Below are 21,742 nucleotides of genomic sequence, written 5' to 3' on the forward strand. Positions count from 1 at the left end.
TTTTGCCGTGCATCGCAATTTTTTGACACTTCACTCATTGTTCATCTGACAGCAAATACAGCCACTCCCCGACTTACATGATTCGAATTTTATGTAAGTTGGAATTTCCCTAAATGCTTATGGAGCACTCGCAACTATGTGCGCTGAATTTGATTGAAACAAAAAAGAAATGTTCGACGAACATGTAAATAGAATTATTTATTTTTTTTTTTTTTTATCTCATGTGCAGGAAAAATTATAAAAGTGTACAAAATTACAAAAATTTCAAAATTATAAAATTACAAAAATAGAGAGGAGACAGGCATAATGTCCGCAAGTTTTACCTTTCAAGCATCGTTACCAGAATTAACTCTCCAGCTGATAAGCACACCACTGCTGAAGTTGAGGGCTGTGGATATTTAGAAGGGTTTTTTTCCAACACATCGCAAAACTTCTCTGCAGCTGCAGAATCGTCACCGGCTACTTCACCACATACTTTAACATTTTGGATACCAGCACAATGATTGAACCTATTAAACCACCTGTTGCTTGCCACAAACTTGGCTTTGGATTGCCATATTTATCTTTAATATCTTCATAAATACTTCTTGCTTTTGCTTGAATGGCCATTAAACTCAGGAGCCCTTGCTTCTGAATCTGATTTTCCATCCATATTATTAATAGCTTTTCCATCTTCGATATAGCACCTGAATGCTGTTTTGTGATCACTGCTGATTTTAAATGAGTTGATCCTTTAACATGTCCTTTTATATGTGCACTGTCCCTTAAAATAGTGTTCACTATTGAAACAGCAAGACCTAATTCAGTGCAATAGATGACAAACTTTGTCCTGCTTCATACTTCTTAATTAATTATCTTCATTTCTAAATCAGTTTTGCTTGGTTTCCTTAATGTCATTGGCACCAATGACATTAAAAGTAGGAGAGCTACAGATTTAACAAGTACAATGTTGGAAAAAAGTCGTGAGTTTGGGTTAAATTTGAAAGTGTCTGCAATTCTGCCCAGACACAATAGGGTGGAATACATGATGAGAGCCTTGTCAATCAATTCGGCCCTCAAGGGAATGTGCAAGGCTCAAGGGGTAGAATTTTTTTCAGTGTGGTCTGTGCTTGTTAACAGGAGAGACTGCTTCTACAGGGATGGAATAAACTTAAATAGAAAGGGTGCAAGAATATTTGCTGATGCTATCAAGGCAGTGTTAGGTGGGTCGGAAAACTGCTAGCTTGGGGGGATTCACAGACTAAAAAGTTAAAAGTAGCTACAAGCAGAGGTGAAGGTAATTCTTGCACTACTTCCATTAGAATAAGCAGCAGCCTGGAGCGAGGGGTGCTGGGGGTTTCAGGGACTGATGGCAGTCATCGTGAAACAGGTGGGTATATGGGATGTGTTAGGGTAACTAAGAATATTAATAGGTGCATGTATACTTGCATGTATACCAATGCTAGAAGTATAGTAAATAAATTTGATGAATTTGAAGTGTTGGTCAAGACATCAAAGGCAGATATTGTTGGGATATCAGAGACGTGGTGTCACACAGATATTAGGAATGCAGAATTGGAATTTGGGGAGTACAATGTGTACAGAAAGGATAGACAGGATAGGAAGGGAGGAGGTGTTATGCTGTTAATTAAGAAAAACATAAAATCAAAAGAAGTGCATCTAGTTGATATAGATGAACAGTGCACTGTTGAGTCAGTTTGGTGTGACATAAGCACTGCGAAAGCAGAAACAAGAGTAGGAGTGTGTTATAGGCTAATGACTTGAATGAGTACAATGAACAATTGTACAAAGAAATAGAGTGGGCTAGTAAATCAGAATGTCTTATAATGGGGTATTTTAATTTCCCGGATATTGACTGGAATTTGTGAGTTAGTCACTCGCACACTACTAAGACTTTTGTGGATTTATTGGATGATTGTTTTCAGCATGTTCGAGAGACAACCAGAGAGGGTAATACTCTTGATCTGGTTATCAGCAGTCATCATTCATGTATTAAGAATTTGCAGATAAAGGAACCACTAGGTGGCAGTGATTGCAATGTACTGATGTGGGATTTACTTAAAGATATAATTACCATCAGGGGTAAAGGAAAGCGTTTTTGCTTCTGAAAAGGTGAGTACAGTGGTCTCAAACAGTTTTTAAATTCTGTACAGTGGGATGATGTTACCAACAGCAAATTCTAAGTGGGAAGCATTCAAGGAATTAATTGTGGAAGCTATTAAAAATTTCATACCTATTAAGAAATATTGTTCAAGGTTTAGGCCTAAATGGTTATCAAATGAACTAATGAGACTCGTGACAGAGAAGAAAAATGCATGGGATGCATATAAATTATCAGTGACACAGAAACCTATGGCAGATATAAACTAGTCTGTAATCATGTCACAAAGGACGTTAAGCAGGCGAAGGCAGATTACGTGAAATCTTTGGTAAAGGATGCTAAGAAAAACAGCAAGGACTTCTTTACTTATATAAACTCTAAAAGAAAGGGGATGAATCTGATTGGTCTACTTGATATCGATGGTTCGACTGTTGATGATCCTGTTCAGATAGCAAACTGAATGAGTATTTTGCATCTACTTTCACACATGAGGAGTTAAGGTTTGAAAATGCCAGAAGGTTATCAAATTGTAGCAGGATGCTTAATGGTTTTGTAATAACTGAGAGCAAAGTGGAGGAGAAATTATTGAAGTTAAACATAAGAAAGGCACCTGGGGTGGATGAAATCTATCCAGATATATTAAAAGCGGCAGCAAAGGAAGTAAGCAAACCCTTAGCCATAATTATGAGAGCATCCTTGGACTCAGGGGAGTCCAGGATGGGATTACAGACCAGTTAGTTTAACTTCTGTTCCGGGTAAAATAATGGAGTCACTGGTTAAAGATGTATTGCAGAATCATCTAGAAGACTGCAGCAATAATTCAGACACAGCATGGGTTTGTTAAGAGAAAGTCTTGTCCGACAAATTTGATTGGTTATTATGATGTGGTTACAATGGAACTGGATGCAAAAAATAATTTTGATATCATATACTTGGATTTCAGGAAAGCTTTTGACACTGTTGCGCGTGGAAGACTATTGTACAAATTAGAGCAGAATGGTATTAAGGGTAAATTGCTAAAATGGATAAAAGAATGGTTGAGTGGGAGAAGACAGAGGGTGGTAATCAATGGCTGCTGCTCTTCGTGGACTAATGTTATTAGTGGAATTCCACAGGGTTCGGTGTTGGGTCCAATGTTGTTTTGTATATTTATCAATGATATTGATGAAGGTATATCAGGCTTAGTGTCAAAGTTTGCAGATAGTACAAAGGTTGGCAGGGTTGTTAATGGCAGTGTGTTACTGCAACAGGTCTAGAAAATTTGGGCAGATGGGCTGAGAAGTGGCAATTGAAGTTCAACATTGACAAATGCAAAGTACTGCATATGGGTAGAAGTAGCCCCAGAGAAACGTACCAACTGTGTGGTACTACACTTAAGGTGGTAGAAAATGAAAAAGACCTGAGAGTAATTGTGCAGTCAGATATGAAGTTTTCTGAGCAATGCAGACAGGCTGCCAGGGCAGGTCATGGGATTTTGTCAATGATATATAGGAATTTTACTAGCAGGGAAAAGGAGGTGTTGTCCCTCTGTATAAGGCAATGGTCGAGCCACGCCTTGAGTACTGCGTACAGGTCTGGAGGCCTCATTGCAGGAAGGATGTAGAGTTGCTTGTGCAAGTACAGAAAAGTGCAACAAGATTGGTGAGGGGAATGAAGGGGTCCTCTTACCAAGAAAGGCTTAAGTTCTGCAAATTGCAATGGCTGGAGACTAGGCACCTGCGTGGTGATCTGATTGAGGTGTATAAGGCCTTGAATGGGTTGAGCATGCTGAATTCTGATGGGATTCTTCCACTTGTTCAGATTATGAACGTAACATGGTATAAATTCAAATTAAGGAAAGACAGATGTAGAATAGATGTGCAGAAATTTGCCTTTAGCCAGCGAGTGGTTAATTGCTGGAACAAACTTCCATCTGTCGTTGTGGAGGTTGATAGGTTAAATAAATTTAAGGAGGAACTGGACAAACATTTAGAGGGAATGGTTGTGTGAATTTTTTTTTTTTTTATTTTGGCTGATGCTGCACTACTACTACTATTCCTGTTGTGCAATCTGTTCATATTAAAGAAGAATATGGAAGCATTAGAGAAGATCAAGTATGACCGGTATAAATTGGATGTATGTGAGGACTTCAAGTTCACTTGCTTTCTCTGCCTCTGGGACTGCAGGACAGTAGCAGTAAAACAGTTCCTTAGTTCCAAGAAACAAAGTTTTACTTCCACTATTCCATATCAATCTTGGACTAATTGAACAATTTCTCAAAATACCAAACATTAAACCTGCAAGATGACAACCTTCAAACGTATGTAATCAATTTTTCCCAAATTATATTATGCAAAAGTAAAAGGTGGCATAATTGCTGGTTCACAAGTTAAACAGATGTTGGCTTCACAAGAACTAGAAGACAAAATGGCTGATGCTGAGTGAAAACTGAAAGTCATTTTGTCCTGTAATGAATGGCTTTCTTGGTGACATTACAGTGAAAATTACAAACAACTAGTTAATAAGCATATTGAAAATGATGGAAAAATGGGGTGCAAAATGTCAGTCAAGCTTCACTACTTAAGCCCTCACCCGGATTTTTTTTTCAGAACAAATCAGAACAATGTTAATGAACAGCATGCAGAGATTTTCCATCAGAACATCAGTGAATGAGAGATACCAAGTTAAGTGGGATGAAGCTATGATGGTTGATTATATCTTGGTTAAAGATGATCAATACTGACCGCAAAGACATTCAAATGTACGGTTTTAGGAGATTTTGTTTGATTAACCCGAGGAAGGGTTCTATTTTTTTAATTTGTGATTTTTTAGCTTATTGCTCACTGGTATTAAAGATTAATAGTCTGTTCTGTACAGAAGTTAAACATTGTTAATAAATTTGGTATAGTAATATTGCATATTTACTTTTCTTTCATTCCTGGACAAACTATTAATGTTATGCAAAAACTAAAATCATATTAGGAATCACCATTCACAAATTGATAAGGAAACATCAAGAAATTCTGATAAACAAAGCCTTTTTGAAAATTTTTTACCTGATGTTGTCATTTACATTTTGGCAATCACTGTGATAAAGCAGTGGACATGAGGTTTATTTATAATGTGACGCTTTAATTTTATTGTTACATCTTTAAAGGTAGATTCAGGTCTCTCATTTAATTTCTTTTCATTTCATAATAGGTAAATGAAATAGCATTTATTAATACCCTGGAGGCACAGAACAAGAGACATGATCTCATATCTAAACAGAAAGATCACAGAGCAAGACTTCAAGATATACAGGTATTATCTCTTAATCATCAGTTAAATTTTTGCTTGTTTGTTTAAAGTATAAAAGTCTGAGTGATCTCATCATCATTTAGTATACACCACTGTAAGAGGACCAGGCTACATGAAATAAAAAGTCGTGATTATGTTTTTAAAAATAGCCAAGTTTAGAAAACACTTCACCATGACAGTGGTATAACCATTGCCTATGGAAAGTGCATTTGTTCTCATAGTAACCAATGCCTATGAAGCCGTAAGAAAGTGTCACTAGTATTGCTTGTCCATCATAAGTTATGGGTAGTTGGCATTAGGGGTAGACCCATAATTTGAGTAATTGGGAGAGGAGGGGGAACACACACACACACATGCCAGTGATGTTGCATAGTGACAAATGCTGATTTTCCCTGTATACCTGTTTTTTTCCTTCGGTATTTCAAGTTCAATTATTAGGTTTTTAAACATGAAAATTAAACACATAATGATTCAATTTATTGTTTCATCTACACGGTGGTTAACGACGAACATTATTATGTCTCTATGGTTAAGATACCTTGATACTTAGGTAGCACAATCACACTTTTCCAAGTACCACCCTAATTGTATTAATTTGCCTCATTTGTTTCATGGTAATTAATGTTCTGGGTACATAATACTTTTATTAAAAATATATACAATATATTTTTAATAAAAGTCTTAGAATCTTAGAGCTCACTCATCTCCAGCATAGAGTTATCTGATGGGTGTGAAGAAACACAAATAGTAAAATTAATTATTATTGTGAGATGGCATAAACAGATATAGTTTGAAAATTAGTTTTAAAAAAAAATAAAAAGTTTCATAGTTTTTGGTTGGCAGCAGACTAAAGATTATTGTTTTAAATGATAATTTAAAATAAGTAAACTGCATACCTAGTACTGTCTTTTGCTTCCAACTGTTCTTGCATGATGAAATTTATTTACAATAATTTCATTTTCCTAGATTAGTTCTCAAAGAAATCCAGCTCTTCTTTTGAGATTGAGATATTTTTGTGAATGTAAAGTAAGGCCAATCCCACTGGTCGTTTGCCCTTCCCATCATACTTAAATAGATTTTAATTCTTTGAAGGGTAGAAAAACTTTAGTCAGCAGAACAGGTTGTCACAGGAAATACTGCTGAAATATTTGGTGTTGACTGAAACACAAGAGCTTAGAACTGAAGTTCACTGCTAATGGACCCACAGCTCATTTCCTCTGACAACATTTTCTATGTTTGTGACGTCTTCATTGTAAAATTTTAGTGCAGGCAATACCTCATTAAAAAACAAAGTACTTTTCATTATTTTTTTGGAATAATGAACTGAAGTCTAAATGCTTTTTTCCTGAGGTCAAAAAAAAAAAATCAATGCTGAATTTCATGACTGATTAGACAAGATTAATCAGTCACAAAACAGGTATTGGCCAAACAGTGCTGTTCTTTGAATATTTCTTCTGTCTGTGTCAAAGTTCATAGGTGTTATGCATGTCCAGAGTGAGAGATTGCAACATTTTTGAAAGACAGTACTTTATGGAAAAAATATTCACAGTGATTTTAAATGAAATTATGAACTCAATTTTGTGCTGAATGAAGTAGGCTGTTTGCTGTTGTGGATACATTTGATATTTTCACCTTGCTGCTTCAGAACACAGATCACTAGTTTAATGACTGTTGAAAAGTAATAAATAGTTTTGTTTGACCGAAAAGTTTTGATTTATTTCTGCTGCTTAAATATTCTGAATCACACACTACAATGTTTTCTAACAAATGCATTTGAAGTGCCAAATTATTAATGTATGACAGAAGGTGGTTATAAATGGGCACTTCTCTTCTTGGACTAATGTTATTTTATTTTACTTAGTGGAGTCCCTCTGGGTTCAGTGTCTGGTCCCTTCCTGGTTACAGTATTTCTTAATGATATTATTGAAGGCATATTAAGCTTATTGTCTGAGTGTACAGATTTTACAAAGGTTGGCATAATGGTTTATGACAGAAATCAAGACATATTACTGCAGCAAGACCTAGATAAATTTAAAAAATTATTTGGGCTGATAAGTGACAGTTGAGGCTTAATGTTGGTAATGCAAGGTACTGCATATGGGCATCAGTAATCCCACAGTAACATACCAATTAGGTGGTACCACACTCAGGTTGGTGGAGAACGAAAGAGATCTGAAGGTAATTGTACAGTCCAATATGAAGTTTTCTGAGCAGTGCAGATGGGCTGCTAGAACAGCTCATGTGATTTTTTAATGACATACTGGAACTTTGCCAACAGTGATAAGGAGGTGATTAATCCATTGTATTATTAGGCAATGGTAGGTCACATGTTTTAGTATTACATACTGTTCTGGAAGCCTCATTCTAAGGAAAATGTAGATCTCTTAGACAGAGAAGAGCAATCAGATTAATCAAGAAAACAAAGGGGTACTCTTACCACAAAAGACTTTGGTTCTACATATTTCACTACTTGCCAACTAGGCAATTTCAAGGAGAGGTGATCGAAGTGGATTGAGTAAATTTAATGATGATTGTGTTCTAAGTGTTTCTCAGGCAGCACACACAATAGAACATAAATTAAAAAGGATGCCTGTAGGATAGATGCGTCAGAAATTTGCTTTCAGCCAGAGAGTAATTGATTGTTGGGACAAACTACCATCTGGCGTGGTGGAAGTGAGAAGTTTGATTTCATTTAAGGAAGAATTAAACATATTATTATTAGAGGAGATGAACAGATGAGGTGGGGGGGTTTTTTTGTTTTTTTTTTTTTTTTGCTGTTGCTGTACAAGGGGCATTCAATAAATTATCTACTTAACGTACTTCCCATAGTTATATTTTAATGATTCATGATTTATCATGTTCCTAGATATCCCAACTTGAATCATACTAATTTTTATCCCACTATGTCTATGTTTTTAGGTTGTGCTGCTGTATCAGAAAGAAGGAAGACACCTTATCAAATTATGGATTTGCTGAAATTGGAGCATCATTCAGTCATCAAGTTTCTCACCAAAGTAGGAAATGGGCCAAAGGCCATTCATAAAAGGATGGTGGCTGTGTATAGCAACAGTGCACCCTCACAGTGCCAGGTGAAATTCTGATCAAAACAATTCAAATGGGGTAGAGAGTCCATTGAAAATGATCCACATCCAGGAAGGCCTATGACAGTGACTACTCCAGAAATGTGCCAAGCTGTGGAAACCCCTTGTGCTAAATGACAAATGTTTAAAGGTGTCCCAAATCTCTAGGGAATGTGACATATCTGAGGGAATGGTTAAAACCATCCTCCATGAACATTTAGAGATGACTAAGGTCAGTGCATGGTGGGTCCCCTGTACAGAAGCAATTCAGAGTACGGTGTTGTGTGGAGAATTTAGAGCTTTATGGAAGGGATCCTGACACTTTCATCTCCAGAATTGTTACTGCTGATGAAACATGGGTTCATCACTGGGATCCTGAGATCAAGCAAGAATCCATGCAGTGGAAGTACAAGGGTTCTCCCCCACCCAAAAAATTTCATCAGACACGACCTTTAGCTGGCAAAATCATGGCCACCATGTTTTGGAATGTTGAGGGAATTTTGTACATTCACTACTTGAAACACAAGCAGACAGCCACTGGGGAGTTATATGCATCCTTACTGTACAACCTAGTGGATGTCTTAAAGGAAAAATGCAGTGGAAAACTTTCCAGAGGTGTGCTGCTTCTTCAGGACAACTCATCAGTGCACAGGTCACATGCTGTTGCTGCTGCTTTGAGAGACTGTGACTTTACAGAACTTACCTATCCACCTAACAGTCTGGATCTGACCCCCACTGAATATTTCCTGTTTTTCACACCTCAAGAAAAATTTACATGGATATCGCTTTGCTGATGATAATGAACTGAAGTCTGCTGATTCTGCATTCTTTGATGGACAGGACAAAGAATTTTATTTGTCTGGTATTTCCTCATTGCCAACAAAATGGAACAAGTGTATTGAAGTTCAGGACAGTTACATTGAAAAATAAAAACAGATTTTTGCCTCTCTCTCTCTCATTTCCTTCACAGGTGGTCTCGATAATTTATTGAACACCCCTCCTATAAGATTGCTTCCTTACATCATTTGCCAGTAGTACTATTATTACTACTACTAATAATAATAACTCTAAAATCCGGCACCTCCCTATCCCCAAGAGTTCTGGATTTTACAGTTTACCGTATCATGAAAATCTTGGAGACAGGGTCTCAAAATTCAGTATATCACAATACGTGATATGCACATACACTTATTGTATTTAACAGGCATTGGAGAATTGCTTGGGGTGCCAGATCATGTTTACCAGCTCCCACACTTTTAACTAATTATAGTATGGTCTAGTGTTTGTTTCCTTTGAGAAATTTGTGAATTCTTAATTAGTGACTCAGCTGTATAAAGTTTTGAAGAGTCGAAGAGAAACAGTTAATGCTTTGAATTTTATTGTAAACAGTATAAAACTTTGCTTACCGTTTTATACTGTTAACGCAAAGTTTTATACTGTTTTATAACAGTATAAAACTTTGCTTACCTCTGATATATAAGTTTTCCATATAAGTTTTTGAATACAGTGTCATTAGCAGTTTTTTATTTAGTGATGAAAGGTAGTTTCAGTAGAATCATGCAAAATAATCTGAAAGACTCCAATGATAGAAAAGCCTTTTAAAAAAATATAATAATAAATAATGACTACTATATGAAAATGACCTTTTATTTTTACAGTGGGTTTTATTGACAAAATAAATGGTAAAGTTGATAAATTCCTTGGAGCTAATTCCATTCCTTCTATTGCTCTCTATTAGCTGTGTAATATAATGATATACGATTATTTTACCGTTTACTTGAATTTTGTAAAAGTAATTTTAGGTTTAGATTTCTGTGTGGAAGACAATTGTACTTATTACTTGTGAAATAATAAGAATGGAAGAAATTGATAAAAGAGCATTAATTTATAACAGGAGTTTTTGTGTTTTAGGAAGAAAGACAAAGAAAACAAGAAGAAAAAGCGGCAAAGGAAGCAGCAGCTGAGGTATGTGTATTTATTAAAGTATTATGATTAAAAGATTATATATGATTAATACTAGTTATTATTTTATTTATCTCATAAAGCTAGTCTCCCATTTTTTTATATATGCAATAAGCGCCAGTTATAGTGATCACGTTTGCAATTTGAATTTTGATTCTAATAAGCGAAAATCGACAAATATTATTCGCAGGCTATAAAAATAAAGATACAAAGCACAAAATTACACTTTATTACCAAATGTTTATTACCAATTAAATGATACATGAAAATCGGAAGATATTATCTATAAATTAGCAAAATAAAAACAAATTTATACTTACGTTCATATTAATTAAACATAACACTTTGCAATACGATTATAATTTAAAATACAGTAGTCACTTAGTAACAGACTGGGAAATTTCTTCATCTGTTAATGCTGTAGTAACTTGTAGATCACCATCTATGTCCGCCCAATTATTAAACTCCTGTTCACCTACGTCTTAAATTTCAATGTGATCAGTATCGTGACAGTTGACCATCATGAATAATTAATCCACATTTTTTGAAACAGTTGCTAATGCAGGTTTCGGAAACTTCATTCCATATGTTCAAATTCACTCACTCTCTATTCACTGACTTTATTTTTATTTTTATTTTTTTTTGTAAAATTTAAAACAGTAAAAAAAGGGGGGGGGGTAAGCTTCAATTGATAACAAAGCACACGATATGCACAAATTGGAACTAACACGACACACAACTTTTTACACGGTAAAAGTTTATGAAGTTTAGATGTGGGAATGAAGAGCAGATTCTGAAATTTTATTTATGTTTTTTATATAATTGAAGATTTTAGTAAAGGGGAAACACATTTCACCATAATAACATAAAAACACAGAATTCCAGTATCGGTATTATCGCAAATACAATAAGATTGGGTTTACTAGCCGTTTATAACAGATTGTACAAACAAAAAAGCCCAATGAACCAAAAACTGCAAATTGTGTTTATTGTTTTATGGTTGTGACCTCCGGAAATGTGCTTTAGAAAAATATCACAGAGGCATTCAAAATTGATTCTTATGACTAAAGATGTGATTCCAATAAATGATGAAAGTGTAGTGCATTTTATTGATTTGAATCAGTTCTTTGAAATTTGATTCTATAAAGTGGCTGATTCTAATACCAGTGATAGCTATAATCGGTGCTTACTGTATATAATATATATATGTATAGTCTTCCAATTTTTACATATATATTTATATAAAATTATATGTATGTGTGTGTGTGTGTGTGTTCTCTCTTTCTCACGCCTTCAGTATCTCTAATTTCTGCTATCCTTTTAGCATTTTGTGCAATTTATGTCTCCATCTTCGCACATTTCAATAGATTTATTACTTCTACCTCATATATATATATATATATATATATTTTACTTAAGGGTAAAAAATGGCAAAAAATAGTTGGCAGTACATACATTTTCACCAGCATCAAATCCCACTTAACAGAGTTACATAAGTATTTTTTCATCACTACAGTAGATAAAGCTTCAAACAACTTTGCTTTTATCTGCAAAACTTTTTACTATCAAACTATAATAGCTGAACTCAACTCCAGTTCTGCCTACAAACCAGTCACTAACAGTAGTAGTATTATTACAAAGAAACTTATTGCTTTCATCAAAAAATTAAATATCAGTTTTAAAAATTACAATTTTCCTTTCATTTATTTTATTCCAAAATTTCACAAAAATTCCATTCATCACATCCTGCAAAAACAGTTATTCTCATAAACCTGGAAAAACTTTAGAACTGCTCCTTAAGCCTATCTTAAGCATTCTACCCAACAGAAGAATCATTACAAATAATCTGCCTGTAATAGAAGCTCTAAAAAATCAAAATATTGCTCACATATCTACTTTTGACTTCAACAGCTTGTTCACCAACATAGATCTAACTAATTTAAAACTTGTAATGAAAGAACTATACTGTAAGTATAAACATATTATAACCTGTAAACCAGATTACTGGAATAACTTAACTAACCTATGCATATCAAACAATTACATCTTTGATGGCACTACTGTTTCTCTACAAACTAAAGGTTTGGGCAGCCCTGCTAGCTGTATACTAGCTAACCTTTATCTGTACTTTTCAGAAATCTCCTTATCTGCAGATTTATGCATGTTCAGATGCTTTGATGACCTGCTGGTTATCAACTGCAATAATTTCCTGCAATACTTTGCCCACATCTATCCACCAGAGCTCACACTGGAAAAAACTAATAGCAATAATCTTTCTTATATTACCTAGACTTCGATATCGACCTCCATAACTCCCAGGCTACCATAAATATCTACAATAAATGTAATGCTTTCAACTTCAAAGTAGTCAACTACACACACAGACACTGCAGCAGTGTATTAGAATAGCAACTCTGTGTAACAGCCACTACCTAATCACTCTTAATATAAAATGTCTCTACAACAAACTACTGGATAACAAGTTTCCAGCAACCTACCTCCACTTTCATTTCAATAAAGCTCTCCACATTTTATTTTACAAAAAATTTATTAGCCACCCTATAGATATTAATAGTACAATAGACTCTTGATTTTCTGGGATAGATGATAAGAAGAAATTCCCGGATAATCGATTTCCTGGTTAATCCAAAAATATAGTAAGTCCCCGACATACATAAGAGATACGTTCCAGGACTTATTACATAAGTCGAGTTTTAACTCGGGAATGACTAATAAAATATTGCTACTATATCCCTGATATGCCAAAATTACAAAAACCACATAATATCCTCAGAAGAATGAAGAAAGTTATATATTTTTAATTAGTTCAATTAAAAACTTTATCTGTATACAGCGGTGAAGTAGCCAGAGTGGCACATAGGAAAAGAAATCATAAAAGGAAGAAAAAATGCATGTTATTGTACTGTAAAAACTGATACGTATTTCCGTAGCCTTGGTTATTATAGTTGACTTCATTGGTGCCAACCGCTTCTCATATTGTCTTTCTCCTTTATTGTGTTCACCGCTGCCACTGACAAATCTGAATTCCATGCGATACTTGTTGATCTTTGGCCATTTTCATGAAATAATAAAATTGAATATTATTTTAATTTTCTGATCCAACTCAATTGCTTTCCTTTTCTTGATAGATTTACTAGTACCGCTGTCATTTATTCTCTTAGTCAGCACCATTATAAGTTAAAATAAATTTTCTGGAAAGAACTTCACAGGGTTAAGGCGAAAACTCACTATTATCATCCCACACAAACTCGCATTTTACTAAAGCACATTGCCGGAGGTCACTGCCATAAAACAATAAAAACAATTTGCACTTTCCGGGTTATTGGGCTTTTCTGTTAGTGCAATTCATTATAAACTGGTAATAAACTCGATCTTACTGCATTTGCGATAATACAGATAACTGGAATTCTGTGGGTTTTTACGTTATTATAGTGAAATGTATGTCTCCTTCGCTGAAATCTTCAGTCATATAAAAAAATATATAAATAACCTAACATAAGTCAGCGACTTACTGTATCAAAAACTGTTCAGCAACCTACGTAAAAAGTATGGCGATACATAGATAAAAAACGAAAAAATTTACCATGCACTACTCGTGTACTGAAATGAAATTTCAGTACAATGCTTCCCTTCATTTTTTGCAATGCCGCGTATGGTTTGGTCACCAGCATTATAATGGTTCTTTAAAGATTTAACGGATGCACTGTTTTCAAACTTTTGAATAATTTCAAGTTTTTGTTCAATTGAAAGCACAACTCTTGCGTTTGCCCAGAAACAAAATTTGCCCTTCTGCTGTGCAACGGAACGCAACAATCAATGACGCACTAAAACAAGCTAAACATATTTTTTTTAATGTTTTTTTTTTTAGCAGCGGGGGTTGCAAGCAAGATGATAGGTACACTAATCTCCCAATGACTACTTATAACTCCGCTTCTTCTCGCTTATTTATGACTTGCAAAACATCTGTTTATATATTTATTATTTGAATTTTATATAAGAATAAGATTTTGGGTTGGTTTTTTTTAATTTGGAATCTTGAATTGTCCTGGTTAATCTGATCCCGGTAAATCAAGGGTCTGCTGTGTAAATATACCCCTTATATACCCCTTAGCCTCTTTGGTGTCTCACAGTCTGAAAAATTTGTGCCCACCGATTGGCTAACTTATTGGGGTATCTATATTTTATATATTTTTTTAATTCTTACTCTATATTTTTATTTTTTATTTTGATTTTAACTCTTTACACATTAAAGGTTTTAACCTTAAATGGTATATGTTTATATGATATTACTACCACTTTAACACAACTGACATTAAAGGTTTTAACCTTATATGGTATTACTACCATTTTAACACGACTGACTTAAACACATGTAACATTCTCCCAGAACTTTGTCAGGGTCCTACTATAGGAATGGGAATCGCAGCCCTGAACTGCCTGAGCACTACCTTTGTCATTCTTCCTCATACTTTTCCATTCAATTTTCTATGCTTTCCTAGGATGCAATTCGCTCTCACCCAATCATAATGCTACCGTTTTTTTTTTTTTTTTTTTTTTTTCCCGGCTTCCAACTCATATATATACTCTACTTTATCTTAACAGCGGGAAATTCTCTTTTTCCGGTTCACTTATGCAGCGGGTTAGCTTACGCCTCACACCACACATTCCAGCATCGGCACAGCACAATAGTAAGTACCACTTTGGCCCACTGATTTATTTTAATTTCATTTCATTCTTTCTTCAAAATTTAGTTAATTTCATTTCCTTGCTTCAAAATTTATTTATGCCTTCAACTCCGTCTCTGTAGGGTCAGCCACAAGATATGCATCAGCTATTTATACTCTCTTTCCTCGCTTTTGTTAATTTCTTAAACTCTGTAATTTACCATGTACTGATGAGGACAAGAAAATGCCAAAATCATCCTAATTGCAACACTAAGTACTTTCACATAACATATTTCATAATATTTTCTTTACAGGTACTTACATGTATTTTTACTATGGATTCAATAGAAGGTTCCTTAGACTTTACCCCATCCTAATGGTCTATATTATTATCTATCTTAACAGCAGGAAATTCTCTTTTTTGGTTCACCTATGCACCGGGTTAGCTTACGTTTCACACCACACATTCCAGCATCGGCACAAATATATATAATAACTATGATAAGATAAAATAAATAAATAAACAATGAAAGGAACTAGACTGGAGTAAAAAAGAAAAAAAATCAAATTAGTATTATGGGCCAGAGACACTGCTTAGGCAGTGTCTCTATAGAAGCATATCATTTGTGGATTAACACTATATTCATAGTATTAATCAGTAATTATACAGCACAGAACTCATATATTTCCTCCAGAACAATTACAGCCATAATGTGTAAATAGTAATAAGTTGAAATATCAGTAATATATAGAAGGCTGTTATAATCGAATTTACAGTATAAATGAGAAATTAATGAGAAATAAAGAGCTAAAAGGAATGAATATGAAGTGAGGTAAAATAAAAGTAACATAAAATGGGGTAAAATAAAATAAAATAGAATAAAGTGGATAACATATCGCTGTATAACTCATAATTTCAACGTCTTCATCAGAGGTCATCCATCAAACTTATGTACATAACAGCGATATGTAGGCCTCTGTTTCCGACATGGTCTGTATGCTCAGATATGTGTGGTATGAAATGCTTTTGAAAACAAAGTAGGCCAAAAATATATTATATGTAGAGCATGCAGAACATTAATGACCTTACAGAGGCAAGAGAGGAACAGAAAAATTAAAGTAAGGATGGAAAAATAAGGTAATGTTAAATAGAAAGTAGGAATGAACCAGTAAGGAACATACCATTAACATGTGGGACAGAAAATGGTAAGATGGCATCTGTGTATATATTTATATGTATAGTGTACTAGCAGTTCCAAGTGTTAAAAATCAGAGGTAGCAGATGAGAAAACTATGAATTTTTAGACAATGAAAACATACTACATTGGACCATGGGGGAAAACATAGTGTACATTTGACCACGGGGTCTTATGCTCCGTATAGCTCCTCGAAACATAACTACAGTGGCGGACAAAATAACTGCATCACTTGTGAATTTTGCAAATAATGTGTTTTGTGCTGCATTGTCGGTTGCAGAAATGTTCAAAATGCATTTGTTAGATGAGATATATATCTCTGTGAATGAAATCCAATAAAAAGACCACCTGATATACCTAATTGCCATAAATATCTTCTCAAAGGGATAATTAATGGATATATGAGAACTCATGCAAATGGCAATCATGACAACCAAACATACATTTTATTGCATTTATGTGTGCAAACTGAAATGACAAGTTAATGTAATAGTATTATGTACTGTAAATCAGCAAAATAAGTCCTCAATATTTTGTTGTTCCTCCTCAAGCTGCAATTACAGCCTTGCAACAATCTGGCATAGAGTTAATCAACTTCTGGATATATGGTTGCCCAGTTTTGTGGTACCACACCCTTATAATGCTCTCCTGCAGCTGAATCTTACTTGTTGGCTTCTGAGCAATTTTAGATGAAATTATGTACCACCAATTTTCAGTAGGGTTCAAATCTGCACTGTTGCCAGGCCAGTCCAACACTGTAATGCCAGCATTTTTGAGGTATGACTGCACCTTAAGGGAGAAATACGAGGGAAAACATTGGTGTAAGTATGTTTTAAGCCTTGTGAGACAAGAAGACAAACTCATCATTAAATCTAAATAGCATAAAACTTACCAATTTTGCTGTGTGGCAATGTGCTGAGTCCCGTTGAAAAATGCAGTTTTGGGCATCTGTGTGGTGATCCCTAATAACGGGTTTCAGGCACTCCTCCAATATAGCAGTGTAGGTTTCTGCATTTTCTTCCGTTAATAAACTTAATTTGCACCACCCCTTTGCTTGTTATGCATCCCCAGACCATCTGACTGGCGAGGAACTTTACACTCGGCGTTATGCAGTCAGGAGGGTATGCCTCTGATTTTCATCTTCTGGCATCGTTTCCCATCCGAGCCATGCAGGTTGAATTTCGATTCATCAGAAAAGATGATGGTGTCCCGTTGCTCTTTTGTCCATGAAACATGCATTTTTGCCCAAGAAAGTCGCTTCTTCCTCATTTGGTGGGTCAACAAAGGCTTCTTCTTGGGCCAATAGGCATGCAGACCACATTCCGAAAGCCATCTTTGAATAGTTCGTGCATTTGTTTCAACACTAGAGACAATCTCAAAGTCCAGTTTAGATCAGGAGCACTAGCATGGCAATTACGAAGGCATAGCCGTTTCAAATATCAATCTTGGGAAGGTGTAGTCACTCTCTTACGGCCTGATCCAGGTCTTCTCTTCACATCGCCAGTTTCATACTTTAATTTCGGGACCCGGGATACTGTTGACTTGTGGCAGCTTATTTTATCAGCGATAGCATGCATGTGTAGAAAGCCTTTCCTGGGACAGAGCAACAGCTGCACTTTTTTTTTCTTGGTGTCAACTGAAAATATGGAGCCATGCTTACACCTCTGCAAAACAAGGTACTAATGAGTGTGTATACCCTTCCAATGCCTTGTTTATAAAAACGCTGATGCAATTACTATTTGATGAAATAGAAGCATTATCTCATGCAATAACTTTGCTTTGCAACAAACAAAATGACTGTAATCAAGCAATACCTTATACGTTTCACTACAAATGTTACTTTTTTTAAGGTGACGTAGTTTTTTGTCAGCCACTGTACATTTCCAGGATGTCGCAACAGTTATGTAATTTGGAAATAAACAAAAAACATCTTTTATTCTTTAAGACTTTTTTAGAAAAAGAATAAAATTTTATTCTATTTTTTTTATTTTTTTTTTTATTTTTTTTTTTTGTTGTTTGAATTTTATTCCTTTCTTTTTGGTCTCTGTTGGGTCAGCTATGATTTATAGATTTCGCACATATGCATCATAACAGAAACAGAGACCCTGCTTATTGTGGTGGCTGCCAACCCTTTGAAGAAGTAGTTAAAGCCTTGGACCCACTACTTTAGGTAGCATCGTTATCTTCATTATTATTTTTATTTTTATGTTAATCAATTTAATTTCAGGTTATCTCCTTCACTTTACAGGCCTTCTCAATTTTCCATGATAATTACAATTGAAAGGTCAGCATCCCTACCCTATACACTGAATATAAACATTTGTTTATATTTTATTGTGGTTGCTGGGTTTTTCTACTGTAACTAGTAGTACCCCAGATCCACAACACAGTTTAATAATTTGCTTGCTTACTTTGTCATTCAGTAATGTGATTATTTTTATCAATATTATATATATATATATATATATACAGTGCTTTTTTTGGGATTGTACGCAACAGTATGGCATACCGACACCTTTATTAACAGTGGCTTGTGACACATGCATGCAGTACACTTCAAAATTTGTAATATTTCGTAAATTTTTTACAATCTGAAAGGATCACTGCTTAAGATGAATATTAAAGTGAATAAATAAAAATAATGATACACCTGAAATTGAAAATATTCAAAAATTTTATTAAGTAAAATACACAATTACATTTACTAAACAAACCATTTAATGAGAAATTTTTTTTGATAATTAGCAAAGTTTAAAATGCTGTTTTAATTCACTTTGAGCGCAGGCCGCAGGTTGGACACCGCTATGAATCAACTGTAAGCGCCCCCTCCGAGAATTAGGAGAGAGTGATTTTCTTTTACCCCGACAAATAATCATCTGTTGTTTAGCAGAAGTGCGCTATCCACATTTTTCCGTAAATTTTCCCTTTCTCTGTTTACATGGTTGCAGTAGCTGAATATCCGAATGACAACGACATTTTGGACAATTGAAAAAAAAAAAGAAAAAAATCAAATTTAAGAACTAGTGACAATACCGATAACGAGAGAAGGACAATGAAGATATTAAACCTTCTAAACATGAATTGTTGGCATTTGGTGAAAATGAAGTTAGAAAATTGACAATGAGGTTACAGTTAAATGAAAGCAACACAATTCGTGGATTTCAGGAATACCTAATTGAAAAGATGGTTTTGGAAGAATTGAAGCATTTGATGGATGCTCTGAGTACGATACCAATTTCATTGAGTGAATGTGAAATTTTCACAAATAAATCTGATCGCCAGCCCAACCAGAGCCTCGTTGATGACAAAAACAGTTTCTTCACTACTGTTTAAAATTGTAGGCCCACCGCCGACACACTTCGATGCAGCAAAATATGTCGATGCTTCGGAAATTTCATTCAGCAACGGACACAAACAAGAAAAGAAGTCGGCGTGGTGTGGTGGATGACAACCCAATAAAAATTTGGAATAATCTATAAAAACTTTATTATGAAAATTTTTTTGCTTATTATTTTTTACTTATTACTTATTTTTTTTATCTTTATATACATTAAAATAATTTTCCTCCTAGTGATATTTATTCAGCCAATGGGAAAAGAGAGATGCGGGTTACGCATTAATACGCTGTTGTTGTTGTTATTTGGTTTTTAGGAGCATTAGCAACTAAGGCCATATTGCTCCGGGATATGCGGTGGTCATTCCTTGACCTTTCCGCATCCTCCGTATTTGGTGGTGACGGGCTCGAACCCCGGTCTAATCAAGAAGCGTGTGCTACGCACTGCTGCTCCTTCCCACCTGGCTACGGAGGCGCCTACATTAATACGCAACAAATACTAAAATACGTAACGGAAGCTTGTTTTACTGTGGTAAAACAAGCTTCTGCTTAAGTGTGCACATGCTAGATAAACCTCGTGCATCTGCTTTGTTTATCCAACATGACCACGCGGTACCATTCTTGATTTCCATATGTAACGTATTTATGTATTCATAGCTAAGGAAGAGACACACACTGTGTCGAAAGCTTCTGTTAAGTATTTTATTTTATTTTATCAAAAGAAGCGAGCGCAGCGAGTACTTTATTATTCAAGTACACATACTTGAATAATAAATTTATGCTTAATAAACTGTGTTAATATACTTAATTTGTTGTTCTTATTCTAAAAACATTACTACTAAAGTAACAATATTAGGAAATAATTTTTCAGAGTACTGTACTTTTCATGTCCTTTTAATTTTCAATTTTTCCTGATAGCAAAGAATGAGTACCGGCACCTATTCTTTTACCAAAAAAGCACTGTATATATAGTAGTAGTAGTAGTAGTAGTAACAGACAACCGTTAAGAAGTAAAATAAGCAGAAAAGGCAAAATAACAAAATTTATCATATGGCTAATGCTCCCAAACGTGCAGTGCAGCAGTAAAGGAAATAAATAATGTGTGGTTTGTAAAATAGATAGTGTCTGTGAAAATGGAAATGAAAAGTACACACGGTGCCTGAACTAAGAGAAGTTTAAGGGATAGTCGAAAGTGGAAGTGAAATAGTGGTTAAACAGGTGAAAGAATTTGAAAAACCTAGTACAAAAATGAATTGGGACTGAGGAAGCAAAAAAAAAAATATATATATATATATATATCCAATTTTTAAATTAAATAAAATAAAACATAAGCCAGTAGTATGGCAAAAACTGTAGAGCGAAAATTAACATAAAATAATCCAAATAAACGAACGAAAAGAAAGAATAGATATAAATAGTAGCCCAGAAACCCTTGTATAATTTCGAACTTTAAATCCAATTAACAAAAACTATACAAAATTTAGGATAATGCCAATTACAATTACAATTCCATGACCATTATTGGCCTCGTGGTCCTCTGTCGATATGGGGCATGATGGTCAGTCTATTTTATTTTAATTTATTTTGATTTTGTTATCGTTTGGTAGTTCCTTTAACCCTCTTTTGGTGATATTTCACGTCTTTTGGAACTGGTACCTCTCGGGGGGGGGGTTACCGCTAAATTAATATGTAATTGGCATTATCCTAAATTTTGTATAGTTTTTGTTAATTGGATTTAAAGTTCGAAATTATACAAGAGTTTCTGGGCTACTATTTATATCTATTCTTTCTTTTCGTTCGTTTATTTGGATTATTTTATGTTAATTTTCGCTCTACAGTTTTTGCCATACTACTGGCTTATGTTTTATTTTATTTAATTTAAAAATTGGATGTATTTCAGCTTCATATGGAGGAATTGCATGTCGCTGCCTCTAATGAATGCTTAATTATTTATTTGTTTATTCACTTTATTATAATTTAACTTATGTTAATATTTAATATAATTCAATGATAGTATATATTTCGGCTTCATATGGAGGAATTGCAAGTTGCTGCCTCTAATGAATGCTTAATTATTTATTTATTTTATTATAATTTAACTTTCG

General features: G+C 34.5%; 1 protein-coding gene across 1 annotated transcript in view; it reads left to right on the plus strand.

Annotated features, from left to right (window-relative positions):
* The window catches only part of ssp3 (SCAPER domain-containing protein short spindle 3), a 408,421-nt gene that overhangs the window by 231,958 nt on the left and 154,721 nt on the right, over positions 1-21,742 (plus strand). The window contains exons 13-14 of the mRNA XM_090377943.1: positions 5,282-5,383; positions 10,372-10,425. Of these exons, the coding sequence (XP_090234069.1) occupies positions 5,282-5,383; positions 10,372-10,425 (156 nt within the window). The remainder of the gene's footprint in view (positions 1-5,281; positions 5,384-10,371; positions 10,426-21,742) is intronic.

Source organism: Mastigoproctus giganteus, chromosome 7, assembly GCF_048544385.1.
Source record: "Mastigoproctus giganteus isolate SK-2022 chromosome 7, ASM4854438v1, whole genome shotgun sequence".
Taxonomy (NCBI): Eukaryota; Metazoa; Arthropoda; class Arachnida; order Uropygi; family Thelyphonidae; genus Mastigoproctus; species Mastigoproctus giganteus.